Source organism: Parasteatoda tepidariorum, chromosome 2 (assembly GCF_043381705.1).
Source record: "Parasteatoda tepidariorum isolate YZ-2023 chromosome 2, CAS_Ptep_4.0, whole genome shotgun sequence".
Classification (NCBI taxonomy): Eukaryota; Metazoa; Arthropoda; class Arachnida; order Araneae; family Theridiidae; genus Parasteatoda; species Parasteatoda tepidariorum.
Genome location: NC_092205.1, coordinates 101,787,323 through 101,813,154, shown reverse-complemented (window position 1 = coordinate 101,813,154; position 25,832 = coordinate 101,787,323). Strand labels below are relative to the sequence as shown.

Genomic DNA, 25,832 nt, shown 5'->3' with positions numbered 1-25,832 from the left:
TTAATAGATTAGGTAGGCGCTAATTTTCTAATCCTAATCTGCTTGTTATTGAATTCTTTTATTGTTAATGAACAAATTATTCTTTCCCAATGTAATTCAACTGAACAATTATATGAATATTTATTTTGCAGCTGTGTAGTTACTATAAACAATAGACATAGATCTAATAATTCATATGCCAGCCAATTATGAAAGCCGAACCACGTATTAAAATTCTGGCTCGAGGTTATCGCAAACGTTTGTCAGCATGGTGGATCAAAATATGTTTAAATGAGAACAAAATTGATAATAATAATATATTTCTTCATGGTTGAAAAAAAATTATTTAATTCTTGATAATTTAAGAATTATTTATCTTAAAGTCAGGGTTCATCCTAGGTGGGGTTTTCAGGGCAAACCAGCCACCCCGTTTGTCCTTTGAATTATAAATTACATCCTACATAGGCTTTAAAACTGATTATGTGCCCCATATATTAAAGTTAAAATAAGGTCCATATGCATATTTTTTTTTTTTTTTTTTTTTAAATTCAAGTTGAAATTTAACATTGGACAATGATTTTTATAGATTTTTAAATTTGGATACAATTTTAAGCACAAAATTTTACAAAATCAAAATTATTTTTGAATATAAAGGGGAAAATACATAAAAATTTACCATTAATAAATGATTTTAATTTTTAGTGACAATTATTGAAAATATCTTCTTACTTTACCATATTCTTGTGTTGATTTTTTAATTTTCACAAAATAGGTACCTCTCATAAAAACCTAGACAGACCCCTGGACTATATTCAGAGAATTATCTCACAGAAACTAGAGAAATAATTTCAAAAGTATTTAGATCTTAAATCACTGAACAGTCAATTACAATACGAAGAGATATTTATATAATTGACATACCGAAATGGATTGTGAGCTAGTTTTGGAGACTTTGTCAAGTAGCCAACATTTTTCTTATTGGTATCAACTTCATCCAGGGGTAATGCAGTAGGTTTCAGAGCTTTCTTTTTTAGTTTTATAGGTTTAGGCTTTAAAAAGCTAGGTGAAGTTGGAACTTGCATAATGTTCATGTTCTCTTTTTCTGAAATAAAAATCACAAGATTAACTCATTTTAACAAAGTGAAAAAATTAGACAAAAGCAATATGAAGATCTAGCAATAACTAACACAATTTTCTTGTAAACACTATTTACTTTCTGTTACATACTTTTAAAAACAAGTTTGAAAATAAAAATTATTAAATTTTATTGCAACCAAAAGGGACAATCTAAAAATATGTATCAATAACTAAATTACATTGCAGGGTTCTGTCCTGGGTATATTTACCATCGTTTAGTGGTACCTTCAAAAATTCAACTTTAGGAAAAACGGTAGTATGACAAATACTTTTAATAAAGCAAGCTCTCACGCAAACACCATTCTCATTGCAATCTAGAGAAAAGAGGAGCTTTTTTCCCCAGATGTCCTGTACGAAAATGTAGCACAAGTTTGGTCAGATAGTGCAATGTGGTAAATCTAACCGGTCACTCAAACCATATCAAAGCCAGATTTTTTTAGCTGACTTTATGATGAAACAACAAGGGTCTTCCTTTGTTAACTTTACAAAATTCGAACATTATTCTAAACATTCGAACATTATTTTAACAGTGTTTTCATCATAGAAAAAAATGGGTGAGAATTTCTCACCCTTTCTCAAAAACAGGGTGAGATTTCAGAAAGTTAAGTGAGATTTCTTTTTAACGTCTTCTATTTTTTAAAGCATTGAATATTCTTGCTACTTCATTATAGAAGATTTTGCCTTTACTAGGTATTTGTCCATCTTACATTAGTGCATAAAAAATTTGAACGTCTTACATGAAAAAACCTTACCTGCAGTAAACACGTGGTTGCAGAAAAATGTGTTCTGAAAGGGGTTCCTAGGTTCGGAGGGGTTGCGTTCTGTTGTTCGAAAAAGTTCTGAACAATATTGGTAAATAGGGAATCTAGATAACGGGGCAAATGTAGAAAATAATGAAAGATCCAGGAAGAAAAGTGAAATGGATTTTATTCTAATTGGCGTAATTCGAAGCTTTTTCCAAAATGCGAGAAATTCGCGAATTTTGAAATTTTATAGAATGCGCGAATTTCTCGCGGTAATCATTTTTTAATGCGAGAAAAGAAAAAAATACGCGAGATTCTCGCGTTCTCGCGCTGTAGTGAAAACACTGTTTTAAACATTCGTACATTATTTTAAACAATCGAACATTATCTTAAACATTCGAACATTATCTTAAACACTATTGTAAATTTATTCTAACAGACCTTTATTTTTTAAGAAACATTTTTTTCGCTGTGAAACTTTTTTCTGTATGACCTAGTCGAAAATGTTCTAATAATGAAAATAACTTTCAGTGCTAGTAGTGTTTAATGAGTGTTTTTATTAAATTCAAGGCAAAATTTAACTATGGACAATAATTTTTGTGGAATTTTAAATTTGGATGCAATTTTAAGCCACAATTTTAAAATGGCAAAATTATCTATTTTATAAGGAGAAAAATATACAGAAATTTACCAGTCATAAATGATTTTTATTTGAAGTGACAATTTTTGAAAATATTTTCTTACTTTATCATATTTTTGGGTTAATTTTTCAATATAAGTTTTTAAATAGCAATCAAAACCCTTTATAAAAACAAAATTTTGAATGATTTAAAATTAATCCACAAGTAACGTAATCAACATTGTATTACAAAAAATTCTTACAGATTATTAAGTACAGAATACACACATTCTAATGACTACAAATCTGAGCTCACTAGAATGTTGGTGTTAAAAAATATATCACAAATATCAATTTGAAATACAATTAATAATTTGTATTTATTGTATTCTAAAGTAATATAAATTGCAATTAAACTTTAACATTAGTCTATGAAATTAGTAAATACTATATAGTACTATGACATATAGTATGATAATAATAATAAATAAATAGGTTAATAAATAAATAAAAACAAAATTTTATTAATAGAAAAAATTTCAATACAAACTTGCCAATACTTAATACGTTAAATTTGTTCAGTATCCAATAATCATGTAGCACTAGATAAAGTTTAATTTAAACTTTTTACTCAGATTACAAAAATTTAATTGCTGAGTTTATAAAATTTGTTTGATTTCATAAATTTATAAGTCTGCAGGTTATTTTTTATCTAAGTTTTTTTTTATATTTGAAAATCAAACAAATAAATGGAACAAAAAAATTTGAGACAGTTAAAATAGTTTTAAACTTGTTCAGAATAAAAATAAAGAATCTGAACTTAGGGAACACTGCAAATAATAAAAGATAAATATTTTCTTATGCTACTTGTTTACACAATTAACTGTACAGTGATTTATTCATAAACTTAAACAGCATTAAATTTTTATGCACAGTGCAAAAAAAAAAAAAAAAAAGTATATAAATGGACTATTGTGAATAACTTTTGAAGTAATGTTTTGAACTAACTTATGCACTAGGACTTAATCTTGTTGGTTTGAAGGGGGTGACTTGAAACATGCGAATTAATTAGTGCAGACGATATTTTAAGTTAAGAAATTAGGCACAAAAATGTGATTTCTTTAATAAACATACGGTTTTTCAAACAGCAAAACGAGCATTAAGGGGTCTGAACTTTGGACAGGTCACCCAACCAAACTATGAGGACCATAATTATGAAAAATGCTACTAAGTATGAATAAGAATAATGATCCCAGATTGCTGTCCCTCTTAGATTTTGGGGGTCGGAAATCGGAATCCGACAAATTTTTTTAAATTTATTCAGAGTAAATATGTTTTTGTGTTTGATTTTGTAACTTAAAATATCGCCTGCACTAATTAATTAGCATATTTAAAGTCATCCTCTCAAACCATTAAGATCCAGTTCTAGAACGTAAAGATTCGATCATCAGATCAAAAGTTATTCAGGGTACTCTGTTCACTTTTTTTGCACTGTACAATAAGGACCTTTTACTTGTAAATTTTGAAAAATGTAGGACAGATAAAGCTAAATTTTCACAATAACAATTTCTACCTACTTGTGTTGAAATTGCATATAAATTCTACACATGATAATGTTACAGATTCAATCAGTAAATTTTGCTACCTGGCTAATAAATGAAATCATAGTACTGTAACTCCATGCATTTTAATAATGGTATTAAAAAAAAAATGAGAATTCTAATACAGGTAAGCGGCTACTAGTAAATTACTACTAGTTAATTACTACTAGTAAATACTTCTTTATATCAAAATAAAACCAGAGTTCGTGATTTTATTTTATAAAAAACCAATTTATTACACTTAAAATTTTAAGTTTATTAGTAAGTAATTATAATCAAAATATTATCAAAAATAACTCATAACAAAAAGTATAAAAAAATAGCTTATAAAGTTATTCAATAACAATGCGTAATACATGTAATTGTAAATTCCTGATTCAAATTAAATCAAAATAGAATAAAAATGTATCTTTAACTATTGTAAAAGCAATTAACAACTGAAAACAGGCCAGCAAACAAATAAAAAAACTCACATTAATACTTTTAACATTTGAATTGAGAAAATAAATAGTATTTCTTTAAACCTTACTTTAATTGTATGTCGACCATTTCCCTATAAAACATTCAACTAACTTATTTAATCGAGAAAAAAAAAAATCACACTTACAGTTGATTTAAGTCATGATTTTAACAAAATACAAATCAAGAAACCTTGGAGGAAATATGTTACCTGTTTTGAGCACGATTTGATGCTAGATACAATGTAACTAAAGAAACTTAATTTCTACTATTTAGAATTTTAACACTAAACATAACAACACTTAATATATACCTATTTCTACCATAGCCGGTCAAATGATCGGTCTTTATGTTTCTTGATTGAATGCATGAAATATGGATGCTAGGAAGGAAATAAACAAAAAAGAACTTTATTATAATCAGGGTTGGGTTTTTGACGTCAAAAAGTGGTTTTTGACATGACGAGGGTATAATACTGGTTTAAACCGTCAAAAATGTCAAAAACTGAAGTTTGCCAAGAAAATATATAAACTTCAAAACTACCANTTAAATGGTCATTGACCAGTTATGGCATGTTTAGTGTTAAGAAAGTTTTAGAAAGAGATCAAATTGCTAATGCTTGAGTAGAAATCTACAATAAAGTTCAAGAGTTTGAAGCAGCTAGAAATGGGGCAAAAAATAGGAAACTTTGAATTACGTGTTTGAGAAAGATAAAAGGGAAGAAGGCATGAAGAAATAGGACTAACATACATAGTTTGTTAGGTTAAGAACAATAGAAACAAATAAGTTTTTATCTTAAATTTTCAACAGAGTCGATTGGAATACAAGAGCTTTCATTTGAAAAATAAAAATTGATCTACGTGAAATAATGATGATAATAAAATAAGGAGAATTTCAATTCAATTATGAAGTCTTTAAAACAGACCATCTATAGCTTTACACAAAAATAAACAATCAAAAGTAAAAATAATAAAAACATACCAATTGTTTTTGAAGCTATCATGTTGATTACTACGAAATGTACATTTTATCTTTACAAATACAACTGATCAAATATTTAAACAATTAACGAAACTTATGACAATGACACTAAAATGGACGCGCTTCTAGAAGAAATTAATTAAAGTTTAATAGAAAAGATGTAAACATTTACATAATTTTTAGGTTAATAGGACTTTTAATTGAACAAAGGCAACGAATTTTAAATTTCGGTTCCAAACAAAACAAGCTTGCACATCAGCTACGGTTAATGGTTTATTTTTCTTTTTGTAGAAATGAACACGAGTGGCTATTGCGAGTCAAACGATTTTTCATTGGTTGCATTTATTTCGACTTATGTGCTGAGACGTACATGCGAGATAAAGTTCTATTTAAGCTTAATGCTCAAATAAGCACTTAAAATAATCATTCAAACATTCGCTATAACCCAAACAAGAGATCTTTAATGTGATTGGCTTCACAGGTACCAATCTAAGTAAAGAATTTCTTCTATTTTAACTCCATTCTGTTCCTGCTAATCACATGATGTCAACAAATAAATGAATCATTTTCACGTTTTCTGATCAACTATAGAAGGTGTGTTTGATAAAATTAGGAGTTTTAAATAAAAGCCATAAATAAAATGTATAGAAGCTTCATACGGTAATAATATTATCATCAGATCACCTGTGTTATCATCAGATCTCTAAATTAACCTCAAAAGTAAGATTGTTTCACTTTCATTGTGATTTATCTTAATTAATCAGTTTTTAATAGTCTGGTTTCAAACAGTTTTAAGCCATCTTAGCATTCTCTTGTGTTTAATTATCTATGCTATGAAAATTAACATTGTTATGTAGTTAAGAAAGGAGAGCATTTTCTTCCAAAACTGAACGAATTTGCTAAAGGAAAAATATGATTTAATTAAAACTTGTTTAACTTGATGTATGATGAAGAGTTTTTACTGCTTTAAATGTAAAATTACTGAGTACGCTAGTTGTACAACGATGCACAACAAACAAACGATGAGAGAAATGGTTAGAAAATTAGTAAGCTGTACATAGCCGACATATGCACTATTCCGCCATAATGAATGTAAACGCAATGTTGTATATTCATAAATCTATTTTTATAGAAACATGCATAATTATAAGATTAAATTTTTATGATTGAATACTATCTAACCTTTAATTAGGTGTTTTCAGCGGTGTATTAGGCAACTAAGAAATCATTCCCAAAACTACTGTATCTGTTACTTCTTCTTCCTTTCGTTTTTTTTCTTCAAAATTATAAGAAACTTGTATTTATCAGGTATATATATAAAACTAATTTTTATTTATTTACAGAATGATGATGCCAGGGGGTACAGGAGAAGATACTCTCACTACGACGGGTGGCCAAGTTGATAGTAAGTTATTCACTTATTCGATTTAAAAAGGAAAATTTTTTGTTGAAATCATTAAATTATAAGCATATGAACATAAGTCTTACACATCTGCAGCTATGCTTCTTTTTCCTCATACATTTTATGAACAAAGCAGTCATAAAAATGTTACTTTTTCATGGAAAAGTGTGTGTTTGAAAATTTATTGTTCGTATTAAAAAGAAAAAAGGTCTGTAGATTCAACTTGAATAAATTTCATACCCAAGCCATATTATATCATAGAATTTCAAACATTTTTAATCTTAATAGACATTTTGTTTATACTGTGGCATAACTACCTCTATAAATATTGAATACCAATTCACTAGTATATAAGACATGTTAACTTGAATCACTCGAGAGGTACCTTTTGATAAATGAAGGTTGACATAGTCTAAGATTAAATCCCCTCATCGGTGACCTCCGGACGTCATAAGAACTTTCCAATATTGATGGATGATCCACATTAAGCAGTTGATTTTCTTAAAAAATGTTCTGCTCAAAGAAAGAAGAAGAAATAAAACACAGTGAAGTAATTAAAGTCTCCCTGTCAATGAACAAAAATGAAGAGAAAAAAAAATGAGCGAAATGCTCTAAAGAAAAAAAATTGAGGAAAAAAAATTATAATGAGAGAAATGCTGTAAACAATAAATGAAGAAAAAATTTAATGAGCAAAATTAATATAAATAAATAAACAGCATGATTTAACTAGTGGTATCTGTTCATCGAATTCTATCACAGATAAAATTCTGGAAGGGGAATAATATAGCGTAACTTCCACTAAAAATATTAAATACCAAATCACCAGTATGTAAGACACGTTAACTTGATTCCACCCTGAGGTAAATTTTGATAGATGAAGGTTGACATAGTCTAAGATTAAATTCTTTCAATACCACTTCTTTTCTTACCAGTTTCATATTTCTGGTGATCAAAGAAGGTCTGATTGCACCACAGCTCCTTGCTATACTCAACAAGGTTCACAGCTGATAAAAATTTCATTGCTTCTTATTTTAACAGTTTGACTTATCATTTTTGTTTAACATTGTGTGTAATAGACATGGTGCATAGCGTTTTTAAAAAGTGCTTAAAGGTGCTTATTTTAGTTTTTTAAAAGCCCTTAAAGGTGCTTTTTTCATTGGGTGTTTTTAAGAAGGTGATCAAAGGAGGTCTGATTGCACCACAGCTCCTTCGTATACTCAACAAAGTTCACAGCTGATAAAAATTTCATTGCTTCTTATATTAACAGTTTGACTTATCATTTTTGTTTAACATTGTGTGTAATAGACATGGTGCATAGCGTTTTTAAAAAGTGCTTAAAGGTGCTTATTTTAGTTTTTTAAAAGCCCTTAAAGGTGCCTTTTTCATTGGGTGTTTTTAAGATGTGCTTAATTTTCCTTTTTTGAAAATGAGAATTTTTTCTTTACCATGTCAATTTTCACCACATTTTATGCAAAAATGTGTTTTTCACATTGTTTTATTCAACGTTTTCACAATATTTATCAACCACGATCTATTTCGGCATCCTGCTGGTCCATAGTGTATGAAAGAGCCAATCATTTTGCAGGTTCGATGAAATACTTACTAGTCCGTATGTGCATATACTGAGCTCTGTTCTATGAGGTAATTGCAATCTCATGTGCATCTCTGCTGCATTTTGCAAGATATTCTCAATTTCATGCTTCGTTTCCACCCTCTGATACCGAACCGAGAAACTTCTTGATCTTTTCATAATAGTTAATATAATCAAGAAAATAGTTCTTTGTCAGAAAACTGGTTATTTTATTATGATCATGTGAAGTCTTTGTAATTTTTTTTGCATTTTATCAATGTATATAGTGCTTAAAAATATTTTTGGAGTGCTTAAAAAGTACTTTTAAGGTGCTTTTTTATTGAAAGATTTGGCTATTCATCCTGGTAGAGATATATGATTTTAATACATATAGTTACAGTTTATTTTTAATATCAGAAACTTGAAAAGAGGCACGTTAAAATTATTTATTTAATTATTGTGTTAATTAAAGTTTTCTTATTTTAAAGACTATAATCAGCAAAATCAGTTCTATCTTTTAAATAATGACAGCTGTCTTTATTGAAAAAATAATAGTCTCAAATTATTGATTATGAATAATTTTCGGAAATTGAACCTTAAGTTTATCATTTTTGATAACTTACACATTTTGCTGCATGATTTTCTCTTTTTTAAATTTTAAATAAGTTTTCTAAATTTGACATGACATAAACTTTAAATGTTTTTTTTTTTTATTGCCGATTGCTTTAATGATATTTTAAGTTTTCAAACATGAGATATTAGTTGTTGCATATGAGGGAATAGTTTGTTTAGAAAAGTATATTATTGTATCTGTTAGTTACTTTATTTATTATTTCTTTTTACTGTATCTTATATTTGTTAATTTTTAAAGGAAGTGACCTAGTGCTTTTATTACTGTGGCTAGAAATTTTTTTTATTTTTCAGATATTGTGTTTGCTTTGATTGATGCAGCTCTTGATCGTAATGACAATGTGACCCAAGCTATTCAAACTTCCTTGTGTAGCATTGGAAAACATCAACCTAACTTAGTTCTCACTAGTTGCCATTCCTACCTTGGCCGTCATCCTAAGGTCTGTTTCAAAGTTTTTCCTCATTATCTCTCTCTCTTTTTTTCCCAGAGAATTTCAGCCGTCCCTGAAACAAATAATTTTTGATTCTGCTATAAATTTGAAACTAGCAAAAATTTATAGATTTGGTGATAAAAAGAACACACAGCTACTACGACAATAAACTGTCATTTTGTAAGTTACAGTTTTATGTCAAAGTGTCAGCTTGAAGTTAACCCATTTTCAGATCATTCACCCAAGTAAAAGTGGCCGGTTCTGATAGGGTTCTACCTCTCAAAATATCCTTTAGCTATGAAATAAAAATATCAATATCATATAAGAATGATAAATCATTATGCCTTTAAATACATTATATGGTCGAATGCTGATTTTATGTTTTCAGTCAAATTGGCATTAAAAAACACACGAAGCGAGATGATGTAAAATCGGGTAAAAAATTTCTAATATATTTTTTAAAAATCTAAAATTACGAGATGAGCTATTATAAAAAATGTGGAATCTTTACATGTTTTTAGATACAATTATAATTATATCCCTCTCAATACTTGATATGTATTTGAGAATTTGCTTTATTGTTTACATTCACAAATGTTTAAGAGTTCTTATAATTTCTAACTTTGGATCGATTGTGGGTATATCCTCAGATATTTTTTCACCATCTTCGTCATTATCATTTAAAGCTGGCATTAAATTAGGTATTGAAGGAATTGAAAGATTGTTGTCGACTTCGGAATACCTTTAGACATTTAATTTTATTCCAAACTGCCAATGTTCCCTGGGGATACCGGGAAGCAATTAACCTCGAGTAGCAAACCTATTTGTAATGCAATGCATCCAACGCTATAGAAATAAAATTCAGAGATATTTATTATTCTTTAGAAGCATCTTGCTGGTCACTAAAATAAAAAAAGAAATGATTACCTAACCTGTTTATTAGTGTAATGTTTCTTAAATCATTGAATAATTCAAAGATGAAGTTGAAGTTTGCTGGAAAAAATTCTACAATTTAAGCTTCCATACTACCTTTAACCTTGTTTCCCGTACTTTGCACATCCCATGTCCCTTCTGATTTTGACTCGAGGGAAAATATCCTCCTAAAAGGGTAGTAACATGGAATAGAAAGAATGTCAGAAGAGCTACAAACAAATTGTAGACAAATCTCAAATAGACAAAAAAGGAAGAAAAAAAAAAACACTTCAACACTTCCAGCTTTGTAGAGAAATAATTATTTTGATATGTTAGAAAAGCGTATGAAGCGGGATTTTCTTTAAAAGGTATCGTAAAATCTGGAATAATTTAACATTATTGGTATAGGCAATTTTCACTGGCCAGAAGAAAATTGCATAGGAAGAGAGTTAACTTGAAAAATGGACAACATAAAACTGGAGTTCCACTGTAGTTTGAAACAGGTTGAGTTATAGATTGAAATATATTTAAAAAATTTATTGTTTCAAATATCACCAAAAATATTATAATTTGAAAATAGAGTTATAGTTTGAAATAGTTCATGTTATAGTTTGAAACATATTAAAAAATATTCTAGTTAATATATAAATACTAAAAATTTTATAGTTTAAAATAATTTAAATTATTATTTGAAATATGCGAAAAAAATATTTCTGTTAGAATTATAAATGCTGACAAAGAATATTGTAACTTAATCTTTATATGCAATTTTGTAATATTTTTTTTTCTTTCACAGCTTGCACTAGTGCACAAAATCTTAATTTTAGGTGTGATAGAAAAAATATGTAGTGAAGCTTTGAATTCTGTGAAAACTAATGTAGCCGTTAATCTCATTAAGTTGGCTGTTGAGGAGATGACAAGTACCAAGGTATATTATTTGTGGTTGTTATATATTTTTTTCTGTTAAAAGTTTTACCAACTTCATACTTATTTGTTTATTCAATATGTTTTTATAATATGCTTATTTCATTTCAGGTAGGAGATTCAGTAAAATTTAAATTTTTTTTTTTTAAATATTTGTGTACAAATATGAAAAATTACAATCAAATTTTTTAGTGAGAAAATCATAAAAAAAAAATGTGTTGTTGAATATCTATTTTTCCTTAATGCTCCTATATTTTGCTGTTTCACTTTTAATCTCTTATTATGATGTATATCTGAAGTTTAACAATTTTTTGAACTATCGCAAACATAGTAAAAATACCTTTAAAAAAATTATTTTAGTAAGAATAATTTTTTATTAAAAAAAATCTTTAATCGCTTCCCTTACCAATTTGTTTGGAAAAAAATGCAAAGAATCAAAAATTTTTTTTATTTTATTAATAAATGCTAGGAACTAAAACAAAATATAATACACAAGTTTTAGGTCGAAATTTAAATTTTTTTTATGTGTGAAAACATTTAATTTACCATCAGTTTACTATCCCGAGTTGTCTCGGGCAGAAGAAAAAAGTTAATTATAAGTCTTTGTAGGATAGTTTTTAAAAGAGACAACACAAAGTGATACTTTTCAAACGCCAGTGAAATGATATGCCATTTTTGTTTGTTCTTTTTCTATGCAAATTCTGCAACTCTCATATATACTATCGCATAAAACAAAATTTGGCAAACTTCCAATCACATCAGATCATTATTACTATTTGCTTCTGGACGAGTAAAAACGTAATAAAACAAAGCGTACTGACAAATTCTTCTACGCCCGGTTTATGAGGAAGTACTATAATAGTATATTACTATTTATATAAATAGTTATTTACTATTTTTTCAAATGCGAATTCGTTTAAGTTTGAGAAAAGTGCCTCAACATCAATTTTGATGTCTATGAATCAGATGATTAAAATTTTGAAACTTACATTTAAAGTCAAAAAAATGAGGTATACTTTCAGTATTCATAAGTTAATATACAGATAATGAAAAGCAATCTTCTGTATCAAATGTGAAAAATTTATCTGTTTGCACCGGGTTTTGGCTAGTTTAAATCAAATGTTTTTTTTGTTTGTTTTTTTTTAAAGAAAAATCCTTGAAATGACTTAATTTCTATTGTTTCTTATGGTTCTTTTAGTTTAAATGTAACCAAATGTAAAAAAAAAAAATAGTAAATTTTTCTATTAAAATTTTAATAATTTTGAATTTAATTGCTAATGCTCTTACGTTCTCTGTGTTACTTAAATAAATATATGTGGTGCATAATTTTTAATGTTTACCTATTATTGCTCTTTTGCAAAAAAATATGTAGGTCCGTGTATGTGTATCTGTAGGCAAAAAAAATATGTAGAATATCCAGGTCCATGTTCTGAAAAGTTTTTAAATTATTTAAAAAATGTAATTCTAGAACAAGTAATGATCAGAAACTTTTATGATTTTTAATCTTGTTAAAAAATAAATTATGTCTACTACAATCAAAAGCATAAAAGGGAATGGAGTGCTTGTTTTAATTTTATATTTTACTTTTCAAATCATTTTTGAAATTTTATTCTGTTGTCTGCGTTGACAAATTTATATTCTATGTTTTTATTAACGATTTTTATGTTTTATAAAAATGAGTATAATTCAAAAATATTGAAAAACATTGAAAATGCATTTTAAAATATTATTGAAATGCATTTAGGTTTTAGACTAGTTATGCTAAGCATTTAGGTTTTAGACTAGTTATGCTAAAAGCTTCATTGTGTTGAAAATTGAAATAAATCTTAAAAAAGTAGCTTATTTTTTATTCATTATTAAATCATTAGTACTAACACATACCTCAACTTAACTATTCCATGTGTACCCAGCCCATTTTATTTTTAGACCTGTTCATTTTCAAGAATTTTGTAATTAAGAAAATATACCTTAACTATTTCATGCTCTTTTAAACTAAAATCTAAACTATATACATTCATTCAATTAAAAAGAGAAAAAAAACGCGATAATTTTATTAAATAAGTTGCTACAGCAAATTAAATGCTGTTAATTAATGATATTAAATAATGCTATAGTATGACATTTTTCATGCATTCTAATAAGAAAAAATGGAGAACTCATTCTTTCACACATAATTTATGTAATATTTTAGTATTACAATTTCATTTGCATATTAAGTTGACGTGTAAAGTAAAGCATATTCAAAATCTTCTGTTATTCTTTTTTATCATGTTTGTGGAAGAGAGGTGGGTATTTATTAATTGCTTAGTAATAACATTAATTAAAGGTTGAAAATTTTTCCGAATTAAACTTCATACTTGCTTAACTACTTTTAATTTATATCGTAAAGTATAATTCAACTCTGATTTTAAAATACACCAATAGACCAGGTTTTCCTTTTTTTTAAAAATGAAAAAAATTTGTTTGCTCTAACAAAAATCAAAATTCATAAATTTTTTAAATAAATAAAAGTGTTTATTCTTTTTCTTTTTGCATCACACATATTTTTGCGGCAAGTACATAATTTTTTAATTCAAACTTTTTACCTTTTATTATTAATTTCAAGTCCATTACTTCATTATTATCTATATTTCCAAGTCGTTATTTGCAGGGCCCGACTTAGCCTAATTGGGGCAAAAACATCTTTTGGCCCCCCCTTACTTCAGTAATGAAGAACCAAACTTTATGGTGGTATTTAAATTTTTCTTCTCATTATAGATATATAACAAGAAATTTCTCCAGAATCTTAAATAGCTATAAAGTCTCCCATCACCTACAATCATCAGACGAAACATCGTTCTGTCCATTTTATTGATTTTCTGACAATTCTATGTCTATCATGCAAATGCAGTTTCCGAAATGCAGTATTTTGATTGTTAACTTTGTCATCTAACTGCGAAAAATTCAAATCCTTGCCGAAGTTAGGATGGAATTCAGCTACATTTTCGCAGTTATGATAGCTCAATTAAGTCAATCAGAAGCCCGGATTTTTGTAAACATATCACATTTTCCTATATGTTAAAATACAAGCTTTTGATTGGCCAAATTTGCCCATCATGATTGCAAAAATTTAGTTGAATTCAGCCCTAGAAAGCCATGGATTTATGAAATAAGATTTTTTGTGTTCATACGATGAAGTAATGACGAAGCTATCATAAAACTGATGGATTTTACTCAGTACTGATATTTTGTTTAATAAAAAGTTCAATAAAGAAGGAAACATAAAAAAAACTTTCTACCGATTTAGGCGCCGGGGTCTCCGATTTAGGAGTGGGGTCCGGGGAAACTGCCCCGTATGCCCCTGCTTTAGTCAGGCTCTGGTTATTTAAAAACTTTTCTTGACCTTCATTTGCCCTGCAACATAAATTTTAAAAAAATGAAGTAATTTTTATGTAAAAAAAATTGTATTTTAAAAAGAAATTTGAGTGTAACAGATTAACTATGCCATTTATTTTTCAGGAAATCGTACCCGAGTGGCAGAATTGTTCCAGTGGAATCCTTGTTTCTTTGGGGAGAAATTTTATGAATGAAGTGATGGAGCAGCTGCTTATGAAATTCACACCTGGTGTCTTGCCTCACTTTTTTGTACTTCAAACTATGGCCAATCTTGCCTCTGCCAATGGTCAGTGCATCTTTTGTAGTACTTCGTGTTCTTAATTTTTATCATGTTTTACACTAAGTAATTATATTCTATTGCTGATTTTCGTTGTCATTGAAAACATAGTAAAATTTCCCTGCAAGCAGAATTTTTTCAGGCTTTCTGCTACAATTCTCTCTAGTACTAATACCACTCTGGGAGACATTTTTAATAGTATCAAATATATATGTTACTAATTTAAAGTAACAGAAGCGCTTTCTATTTACAAAAAAAAAAGGCTTTCATGTATAGAACAGAGCAGCATATATATATTTTTAATTATAAATGTAATATTTTTTAAAAATCTAAATATAAAAGCCAATAATATATTCTTATATTATTGGCGATATTCTCCTGTTCTTAACAACATTTGTGTGGTTAACTCCTCCCTTTTATTACACATTATTCAAATAAATGACTGAAAAATATCATGTAGTAGCAAAAATGCGTGATTTTTTATACAAAAAAAGAAAATAGTAATCTTTAGCTGATGAGCAATCCTCAACATCAGATATGGAAACACTTCCCAACTCTCAGATAATTTGTCCTGAATTTCTGTTATTCCGCTTTTTAAACCTGTCTAACCTGCCATTTGAGCTCATAAAAGTAGTCTCGTAAAATCGCTTAGCAAATTCATCGACATTTGTTTAGATACTGGAAGATTGCGGTTTCTTCGAATGCTAACCACTTTAGTAATGCTTCTCCAACATTCTTGTGATCTGCTTTTCTCAACTTTTTTCTGCCATCTAAATTTTTTTCATGAGCAGAAATTATTAATTGTCTATTTTTCCATATGTTACTAACTGTAGATTTGAATAGTTTTTATTTCCTGCAAATATCAGCTGGATTGCATCCATTTTCAATTTTTCTCACTATGCCATTTTATCAAAACGTTTACTGCTCGCCATAGTTAAATTTGCGACACTTGCTTGCAGGCTTTTTTTTAACTAAACTGAGAGCAAAAAAGAGTTGAAATGAGGGCCTTATCATTGCATATTAATGTCCAACCCTTTGACCAATAATGAATAATTACTCATTCCCTCTGACAGAAAATGCATATTGATCCCACTGACACCTTACAGGGGCATCATCTGCCTGGGTTGGAAACATCTGCTTGGTTTGTTTAGGGATGGGAAAGTGAGATAAAAGAAGTAAACAGGAAAAAATGCTTATAGCTACATTCCCCTCTATAGATGGTTTTAAAAATCGGTTTATGTATTTATTTTGAAGGAGAAATTTCGAAATTATTATAGGAAAATTGAAGAAAAAAATCAGTTGAAGACTGAAAGAAGTTCATTATATCCAACTTCCTCCCTTTTTTGGTTCACTATATCCACAAAAAATAACATTATACATGTATAGCAAGGCAGGGGACCGAACATTTCGTTCACTATATCCCGGAGCTCACTAAACCGTGTTCACTATAGCGGGGTTTGACTGCATTATAAGGATCAATTTCCACTTTCTCATTGAAAAAAAATGCATGTTGGATTTTAATTTTTGAAAGAATTTTGTATTATTTGTGAAGAAAACCATTTTATCCATATATTGAAGTGAAATTATTTTTCAGTGAGCTGCAATGGTTCAGTGGTTAAGGCACTGAACTGTCAATGTGTAGAACTGAGGCTCAGTTCACAATGGCAGCTTAAAGCCCACCCAGATCAGATCTGGCTACAGGGCTGACTACATTCCCCATTCTGATCGCAGGGCTGACTACATTGCTATTATCATGCCCTTAGTCGCGAAATTGTGGAGTCTTAATCTCTCTTGCCCTCAGGCCCACATTAGGTTATTTCAGGAATGCTTTATTTTTGCTTTTATTACTTTTCGGAAAACCAATAAATTCCGTACTTTTTTGAGAGACAGTGAGGATATTTTAATATGGCTCTCTGATTCATTGACATCGCTTTAGAAAAGTTTAGCTTCAAAATATAAAATTTTTTCAGGTCCTTGTTTAAAAAGTTTATTTATTATTTTTAATTTTATTGACTTGTAAGATACCAATATCCTGGAAAACTTTTCTTCAGTAATTAAATTCATAACTGTAACAAACATGTTTATAGTTACCTTCCCTAAAAGATACTTCTTTGTGTTATCCTCTTTAAATCGAAAAAAAAATTCCCCTATAATTCCCTTTTCGATTTAGTGAAGTTCCAGCTTTAGTTTTCCACTCCCTTTAGATCATAGGATCCCAACCCTTTTTTATTCACTATCCACTTTGCAAGACAAAAATTTAAATCTACTTTAAAAAACTTTAATAAAATTTATTAAGGAATTAAAAAATTCTTTGTTTTTGATACGGTACACTTTTATTAATATCATTAATTTATTAAAAATTTGTAATGAATGTTTTTATATTTGAACCCTTTTTAGCAATTTTTGATAAAAGTAAACCTTTATGTTAAAAAGTGAGTTATTTGCTGGGAACTTCGGAAAATCACGCTATAACTACAATATTTCTTTCATATAAATTGTTTTAAAAATTCCAGAACTGTTGTAACATTGTATTCATAAAAAAATAAAAAAAAATCAGAATATTTATTATTTGAAATTTAAAAAATTCTTGCATAAGTGAAAAATTCAGTAATTGTAGGTTCTAAGTCGACACTTTATTTCTTCCAATTTTATTTTAGGTTAAAACTTTATATATTTACAGTTGGAAATAATTTTTTAAACTTACTTTCTATCTTCAAACATTCTACCTGGCAAAATCTATAAATCTCTATCACTTATGTAACCCCTACTACTATTCATCTCATAATATTCATACTAATGATTTTTAAATTTGTTGCCAAAGGACTGGTAACTTTTTGACTGCTTGTTACCAAATGTCTTAGGTTTCTTCTTTGATTTCATGTATGCATTAAATCTCAGTAAATGAATGTACTATGTGGCAAAGACTGTCATTTAGTAACATTACCTCTTCAAAATTTAAAGTCTTGGAAAAATCTATCACTTACACCTAAAGGTATCATTATTGACAATGTTGTCTAACTAAATAAGGCTAAAACAAGATTTTTCAGCAAAAAGTTTCAATTCTTTCAAAGATGTTTCTTAGATACTTCTTCTATTGAATTCTACAATTTTGAATCTGATTTTCTTTCTCAAGGTTGTCATCTTGAGGAGGAGACTTCACAACATATACTTTGCGATTGTGAGGTCAATTCTGCTCAAAGATTTGAGCATTTAGGACAACATTGCATTAAGGCCTGGGAATTACAAAATATTCTTGTCAGGCGTTTGCTGAACTTTGTTTCAGCTATAAAGCTTTTTCGCTAATCATGATTCAGGGTTCGGGTACAATTGACCTCCGGTCAATGTGCACTGCTCTTTGGTGCTGTTCAATCTCTAAGTCTAAATTCTACAATTATTACTTTAATTCTATCATATTCTAATTATTATATTATCAGATATTGTATTGAAGGGCATAATATATATTATGGTATGAGGTGTATTGAGATATATGACCTTATTTTTCTGTGATACAAAAATTGGCATAATAATTTAAATTTTTTGTTTTCAAAATAATAAGTTTTACTTTAAGAATTTAGCAAATTAAGAATTTTAAAAGTTAGGAAATTGATTTAATTCGATACATTAACTATATTTGAGTTGAATATTTGTTTTCTGTAGTGCACATTACTTGATTCTTCAATAATTTTACTTTATTGTATCTTTTTTCCACCTAAATGTCATCATTAGCTTTCCAGTTTTTTATAATTATAAAAATTGTTACTATTAACTTTCCACTATGCTTATATTTCTAAATATGTGGTTTAACTATTTTCCTCCATTTTTGTTTAATTATGTTTTATGTGTGATTTTAGTTTTTGGAATGGTTCCTTTTCTGAAATCCGTTCTTGGGACAATGTTACCTTTACTTGGAATGGTAAAGCAAGAAAATATAAAGTGGATATTCGCATTTGGTAATTGTTTTAGCTTATAGTATTTTTCTGGTTTACAATCAATTATATCTTTATATCTGCAATCAATTATATATATTTTTTATCATACTTTTTCTAATGAAAAAAAGTTTCAACTGTCCAGTCATTTAGACTTCCAATTTTCTGAATTACTAAGTATCCTAATAACTGTGAGAAAATAAGGAGAATAAAATATGGAATTTTAGGAATTTGAAGAGTTTGATAGAAAGGAATGCTTAACATATGAAAGAGGCTTAAAGTTGACCTGGGGATGATAAAGGTACATATGCTTCTTGGTGGTGAAAAAAACTTACGTTTGATTGAGAGATATTGAAGATCAGTGGTCACTCGCTAATTTCCATACATCAATTAAAGTTAAATTTAAAGCTGATTCCGAGCTTGTCACATCTGAAACTGAGCACCTGAGAGCAATATCATCAGCGAACATACCAACATCACACCTGCTAGAGATGACTTTTTTGATGCCAGACTTGTGCAAAGTGATGGAAAAAAACTTAATTTTTTTATTTTATTTCCAATGACAGGGAATACAAACAATAACACAGAGGAACAATAAAAATAGAAAATAATAAAGGACCGAAGGCATCTTCCCAAAAGCTCTCTCGCACGCCAATATCTTGCGGTCTCCGTGTCAAGTCCATGGAGCCTTGTACAGCAACGGAGGTGCTTTCTATTCATTGGTGTTCCAGAACCACACAAAAAAATAAAAAATAATAATAATAAAAGAGAGTAATTACTTTTTGTTATTAGTAGGTTGTAATAATACAATTTCATGTTTTTTTCTAATTAATAAATTCATTTAATAAGCTCTGTCATTTCTCAAATTTTGCTACTTATCCATTTCAGAAAACAGTAAAAAATCTATAACCATATTATATTAGTATATTTGTTACCTATTACCAACTACCTCTTTACCAGTAGTATCAATTACTACAATTAATGAAGCATCACCGGCATCAATAATAATATGACAATTTTCACGCCACCCACAAAGAGATAATCATCAAAATTTCTTGCACTTAAAATTGATTTTTCATTCAAGTTTGTCACTATTCAAAGTAGTCACATTTTAAAATTACATTTGTTTCATTTCAGTTTCTAATATGCAAATGGGGTCACTACATAAAATCTAATTTTCAGATTTTAAATTGTAATACAGTGTAACGTCCCATATCCGGACGTCCCTTTCCCGGAAGGGTTGATTTCCCGGACACTTTTTAACAATCAAAATAAACAAACATCTCTCCATCTTCTCCTTTCCTTAAAAAAAAAGGACCTTTTGACTCATTTTCTCTTTTTCTAGCTTGCACTGAACCTCTGATTTATGCATCGAACCCATAAATCACCAGAAAGGGGAAGTGAAGATCTACCAAGACCATTGAGTGACCGTTAGTGACGCTCCTCCCTTGGAATGTAGGAAAAAGAGGGAGATTTGTTTTCAAAAGACCGCAACTGAGTCCCCTCCCCCCCTCCTTTCCCATGCAGGTGGCTAGTAAAAGAGGCATTTCCTGGAACCTTTTTATTGAAAGAAGAAATACTGTTGAAAAGATTAAACGGGGCAAGCGTTAAGGTGGGGGGGAGTCAGAATGGAAAATTTGAATAGGTCGGTCTAAAAGGATACACGTCCTTGAGAAACAAAACATTCGTTCTTCCCCATACCACGTAATATTAAGGAGGCGGGGGAAAAAGGGGGTAACATTCTTTCTTTAGCAGATTCTTTCAGTCATAAAAGAAAAAATAAGGAGAACCCGATCAGCATGTCCCGCCTTTATGCTTGATTGATAGCCAATGATTGGAGTTGGAGAGAAAACAATAATTTGTTACTTCCCACCCTCTAACTTAAATGATCTCCTCTTTACACTTACTTTCTTTCACAAATAAGGAGGAAATGAATTTTTCTCCTCCATCTATCCACCTTAATGAATGACGGGAATTTCCCTTTCTTGCTTGAATCATTCTAGTTAAAAATGGCGGATTATTATTTTCATATGTCAATTTTTTTTAGTTTTCTATATTTTAAGCAATAATCTTTTTTTTCTAATATTTCATATTTTATTGATTAGATATTCTAATACTAAAACATTATTCCTCTTAAAAATAATGTTTATTTATTTTTTGCTTCTTAGATTTAGATCATTTTAAGCTTTGTTCCAGAATTTCCCCTTCCTGCTTGAATCGTTCTAGTTCAAAATGGCGGATTAATATTTTCATAACTGTTAAATTTTTTTCGTTTTCCATATTTTCAGCAATAATATTTTTTTTCTAATATTTTATATTTGATTGATTAGATATTTTAATGCTAAAACATTATTCCCCTTAATAGTGTTTATTTATTTTTTGCTTCTTAGATTCAAATCGTTTATTAAATCATTTTAAGCTTTGTTTACCTTGGGGGTGTATTATACGGAAAAATCTATTATACGGACTTCTGGAAGTCCCTCCGATTCCGGATACGCGACTTTACACTGTATGTTAATGAAACCCACAAAATACTAACCTTAATAAAGCAAAACAATGTGAGTAAAGCACAAATGAAAATACAAAAGTGCTTTATTCATGCTGTTTTGATTTACTGTACATAGTATAACCTTCTTTGTTTTCACAGAACTAATGATCAATTTTATTTTACCATTCAAAACTTAGCTTTGTCCAGATTTTGTGAAGCAATTCTGGAATACATTACAAATGCTGAGAAATCTCCTGACCCTACAGTCACAAGGGACGCTTTCACCAATGAAATAAACAGTGCCTATGATGTCCTTTTCAACAATTGGCTCCCATCAAGAGAAGCTAAAGTATGCATTTTCAATTATTTTAAGAATCTTATATTATTTTCTTGAGTCGCGATTTCTCAGGGGATAGAGCTTTCGCCTTCCAATGAAGTGAACCGGGTTTGAATCCACCGATGACTGGTCGATACGAATCTGCACCCGCCTTGCACCGACCGCAGTGCTAGCGTGAAATATCCTCAGTGTCAGATGGATAATGGATTAGAGTCCTTTTGCCATCAGGCTAACCCGTTCTCATGGTCTTCATCTCTATGTAACGCAAATGCCGGTTAGTTCCATCAAATAAAGTCCTCCACGAAGGCAAGTTTCTCTCAATACTTGATCCAGGAGTTCACTTGTCTTCTGAATTGGGTTCAAAATGACAAGGCTATGGCGTTGAACATTTGTAGTCGTAAACCCCAAAATTGGGTCGGCTGTGCAACGGCTGTTGTAATAATTATAATATAAAATAATATTATCTTCTTATTAATTGGTCCCACAGTGGATTGATCATTAAGACACGGTTTCCAGCAAATAACCGAAGTCAAGTGTCACTGGCTGCTTTCAGTGTGTGGGTGGGTGGCCATTTTGATCAACCTACGAATGGTTGTCCGAGGATGTGCCGTATTGGTCCGTATTAAACTGTTCTATTGTAAAGTGCTCAACTTTACACACAGGTCGTCGAACTGCTGAATTGGGGGTGCAATCTCCTCAGCAGAGGATCAAAGTTGTGATGGCAGGTCTTTGGATCATCCTCAGGGATGTTTCACAGTCCTTCGTCAATAGCCAATTGTGCAGCTCTAATGCAACATGAATGAATTACAACAATTATTATTTCTTATTAATTATTTCTTTGACTTATTAAAAGATATAAATAAAAAAAATTTTTGAAAGCAGTTTTATTTACAGAATTATTTACTTTTGTTTATTTCCCGGTTTCTTTTGATTTAAATAAGTTTTGAAAGAATTATTATAAAATGGAACTTCCATAACTTACAACAGTATTGAAAACCAGATATTAGTATGTACTCTTCTTATACTTGATACATTGCCTAACATGTGCTTTTTTCCTCTTAATAATTTTTCTTTTTTTTAAAAAATGTTTTCTTTTGCAGGTGCGTTCTGAAGTTGTAGTTGCTCTTGGTCAGATGAGCCATTTGCTTCCATCTGAAAAGCTTGAAGAACAGCTTCCAAAATTAATACCTGCAATTTTGGCAATTTACAAACGCCATCAGGAATATCAGCATACAACTCAGGTATAAATTATTATTAATTTTTGATTTCACAACTACTGCTTGTTTGCATGGAAATACTTTCTAATATAAATTCTTCTGTTGTTGGTCCTCAATTTCAAATGTAACTGTTATAAAATAGTTATTTTTACTTCAGAAAGTTTTATACTTTAGCAATCACACTTTATACAAAACAAGCATCAAGGAACAAAATAAAATATTTTCAAAGGAATGAATAAAGATTAGTTATTTGTTGCTTGTTCATACTTACTTGTAATTGGCTGTCGATATTTAATCTTTATTAATTCCTAGTTTGTTGGTCTATAATTAATCTTTTAATTGCTCTATTTTTTTCATTAAGGAAGGTTTGCATTTTAGCGATCCTTTTTTACACAAAACAGTTACCATCTGAGAACAGTTTTTTTTTGCATGTGTATGAAAAAAATTTAGTTATTTGTTGCTGGATCATATTGATTTGTAATTGGTTGTCACTGTGCAACAATTCTAAAATTAGTTACAAGCTAAACATATAATAATAAGATTTTTAGATCTAGATATATGATTTTAAATAGTTACTTTGTGTGTTGCACTACTTATTTACTTATGTACTTTTTAGAAATATTTTTTGTTAACATATCAGTACATATCAGTAAAATGTTTGCTTTCTCATCTTTTTGATTTCATATATTAAATATGATGAATAAAAATTTTTTTTTTAACGAAATATGTTCATGAAAAAATATATACGTTTTTTCAGAACCTTTTTTACACTGTCTATAGAGTTTAAATATAGAGTACTTTTATAAGAAAAATCTATTTCCAACCACAAAAAGTCAGTTATCACTTTTTGCATTTAAGTATTACATAAGCACTGTAAAAGGAGGAGGGGATATTTAATTTGCTTACAAAGGAGGAGGAGTATAAGCAATATTTACATAAGACATTAAAATCCCCTTATGTTCAAAAAAAAATTTAAATGCAAAAAAAATGCCAAATGCAAAAATTTTTACATTTGAAATTAGTTCTCAGAAATAGAAAGAATTGTTGTGAAAAATTTCTTAAAAGAGTTTTGGAGTTCAAGAGTTTTGACCTCAGAAGAAAGGTACAAAATATTCCCAAAGAATATTCTTCTTGTACTTTCGATTGCGCACTGGACATGACTATCTTCAGACACACTTGCACCATGTTAAACTTGCTGATTCTCCTGACTGCATTTTGTGCAAGAAACATGTAGGCATGAATGGCGACCATTTATGTAACTGTTCCTCCCTCAGAGATGCTCGTAGTTCCTTTTTCAAAACGCTCTCCACTCCCGGATATACTCCTTATTTATAGTGAACTGCAAGACTTCTATTCATGCTCGAAAAAGCAACTGAAGGATGTAATTAAAAAATATATATATTCTTCTCAAAATTTTATAAAAGCATGAAAACATAAATTTAGTTTTGAATTTGATCCTAAAATTATATTACTATAATAAAAAAGTTGAAGCAAAAAACAAGCAGGGAATATTGCCTTTCTTTTGTAAGAGTGTTGTTTCTTTTGGAGGAGTGTTTGTATTATGCTTATTTTTTCTGACAAGAGCGAAAGGAGACTGCAAAATTGCTAAAAGCATCATCATCGACAGCCCAGGGTGGGCCTTGGCCTTCACAAGAAGTTTTTTTACAGACCAACCTTTTTCCAGCTAGCGCTTTCCAGTTTTTATTTTTTAAGACCAAAAGGTCTTTTTGTGGGCCATCTATTCATCTCAAATTCGGCCTGCCTTTTTTTTTGTGTGCCAACTGGTCTGGCATTGAAAACTCTTTTTCTGGAATGGTCTTCATCCATTCTGAAGATGTGGCCTGCCCATTTTATTCTTTGTTGTTTAATAAAGTTAATAATGCCAAAGCATTACATAATATTTAAATGCTTGAAAATGAGCTTTGTAATAGTTTAGTTAGGATAGAAAGTGAATAAAAACATAAATAAATTAAATAAATGTCATTACTTACCATTAGAAACATTGCCATCCTTCAAAAATCAAATAGTTTAGCAAAAGAGCCAGGAAAATAGTGCAGGACTTTAAAATTTTGTGCTTTAAATAAGTATGACTTTTAATGAGAGTGCTGATAAACTGAGTCTCAAATTTATATAATTGTTTTATTTTTATATTACAGGGATTATGTATGATTTTAGAAGCTTCAGTTGCAAATCATAGTTTAATTTTGGAGTCCCAACTTGATAGCATTCTCAATGCTCTTTTTCCCCAAGTATGTACCCTCTATAATGTTTTCCTTTCTTATTTCTGAATCTTTCTTATCAGTACAATATTATACATGTGTTCAAAATGCTACACCTTAAGAGCGGGTTTCAGTCTTAAAATCCCCGCCGGAAGACTCCCCGTGTAGTAAAGGGTGACTGATGCACGTTAAATCTGTTCAGTCACAAAGTCCTCCATGTTCCCAAAACAAATCAATACCTCTAGGGTTACTGATCCAGGAGTTTCCTTGTCTTCTGAATTTGTTCAAAATTACAAGGTGGCAGAGTTGAACATTGGTAGTCATAAACCCACATTTGAGTTGGCTGTTCTGTGACGAATAAAGTAAAGATATAATAAAATACCTTCCAATGAGGTGACCTGGGTTCTAATCCCAACGATGTCTGGTGGATTCAAATTCCACATCCAGCTTGCACCGACCATTGTGCCGACATAAAATATCCTCAGTGGTAGATGGATCATGGGTTAGAGTTATCTTGCCATTGGAGATTATTGGGGTTTTCTCTCTTCATGTAACGCAAATGCGAGTTAGTTCAATGAATAAGTCTTCCATGAAGGCCCACTACT

At 29.6% G+C, this 25,832-nt stretch overlaps 2 protein-coding genes across 2 annotated transcripts in view; one reads left to right on the top strand and one right to left on the bottom strand.

Moving 5' to 3' along the window:
* LOC107440161 (humpty dumpty) overlaps positions 1-5,673 on the bottom strand; it is a 27,136-nt gene extending 21,463 nt beyond the window's left edge. Inside the window, exons 1-2 of the mRNA XM_016053001.4 lie at positions 5,520-5,673; positions 901-1,081 (exon numbers count right to left, since the gene is read on the bottom strand). Of these exons, the coding sequence (XP_015908487.2) occupies positions 901-1,081; positions 5,520-5,541 (203 nt within the window). The 5' untranslated portion in view covers positions 5,542-5,673. The remainder of the gene's footprint in view (positions 1-900; positions 1,082-5,519) is intronic.
* A 300-nt stretch (positions 5,674-5,973) lies between these two features.
* LOC107457233 (maestro heat like repeat family protein c11.1) overlaps positions 5,974-25,832 on the top strand; it is a gene marked incomplete in the record, with an annotated part of 83,214 nt that continues 63,355 nt past the window's right edge. The window contains 9 exon segments of the mRNA XM_071178017.1: positions 5,974-6,113; positions 6,863-6,924; positions 9,416-9,561; positions 11,261-11,392; positions 14,887-15,049; positions 18,892-18,990; positions 21,652-21,803; positions 22,892-23,032; positions 25,165-25,257. Of these exon segments, the coding sequence (XP_071034118.1) occupies positions 6,864-6,924; positions 9,416-9,561; positions 11,261-11,392; positions 14,887-15,049; positions 18,892-18,990; positions 21,652-21,803; positions 22,892-23,032; positions 25,165-25,257 (987 nt within the window).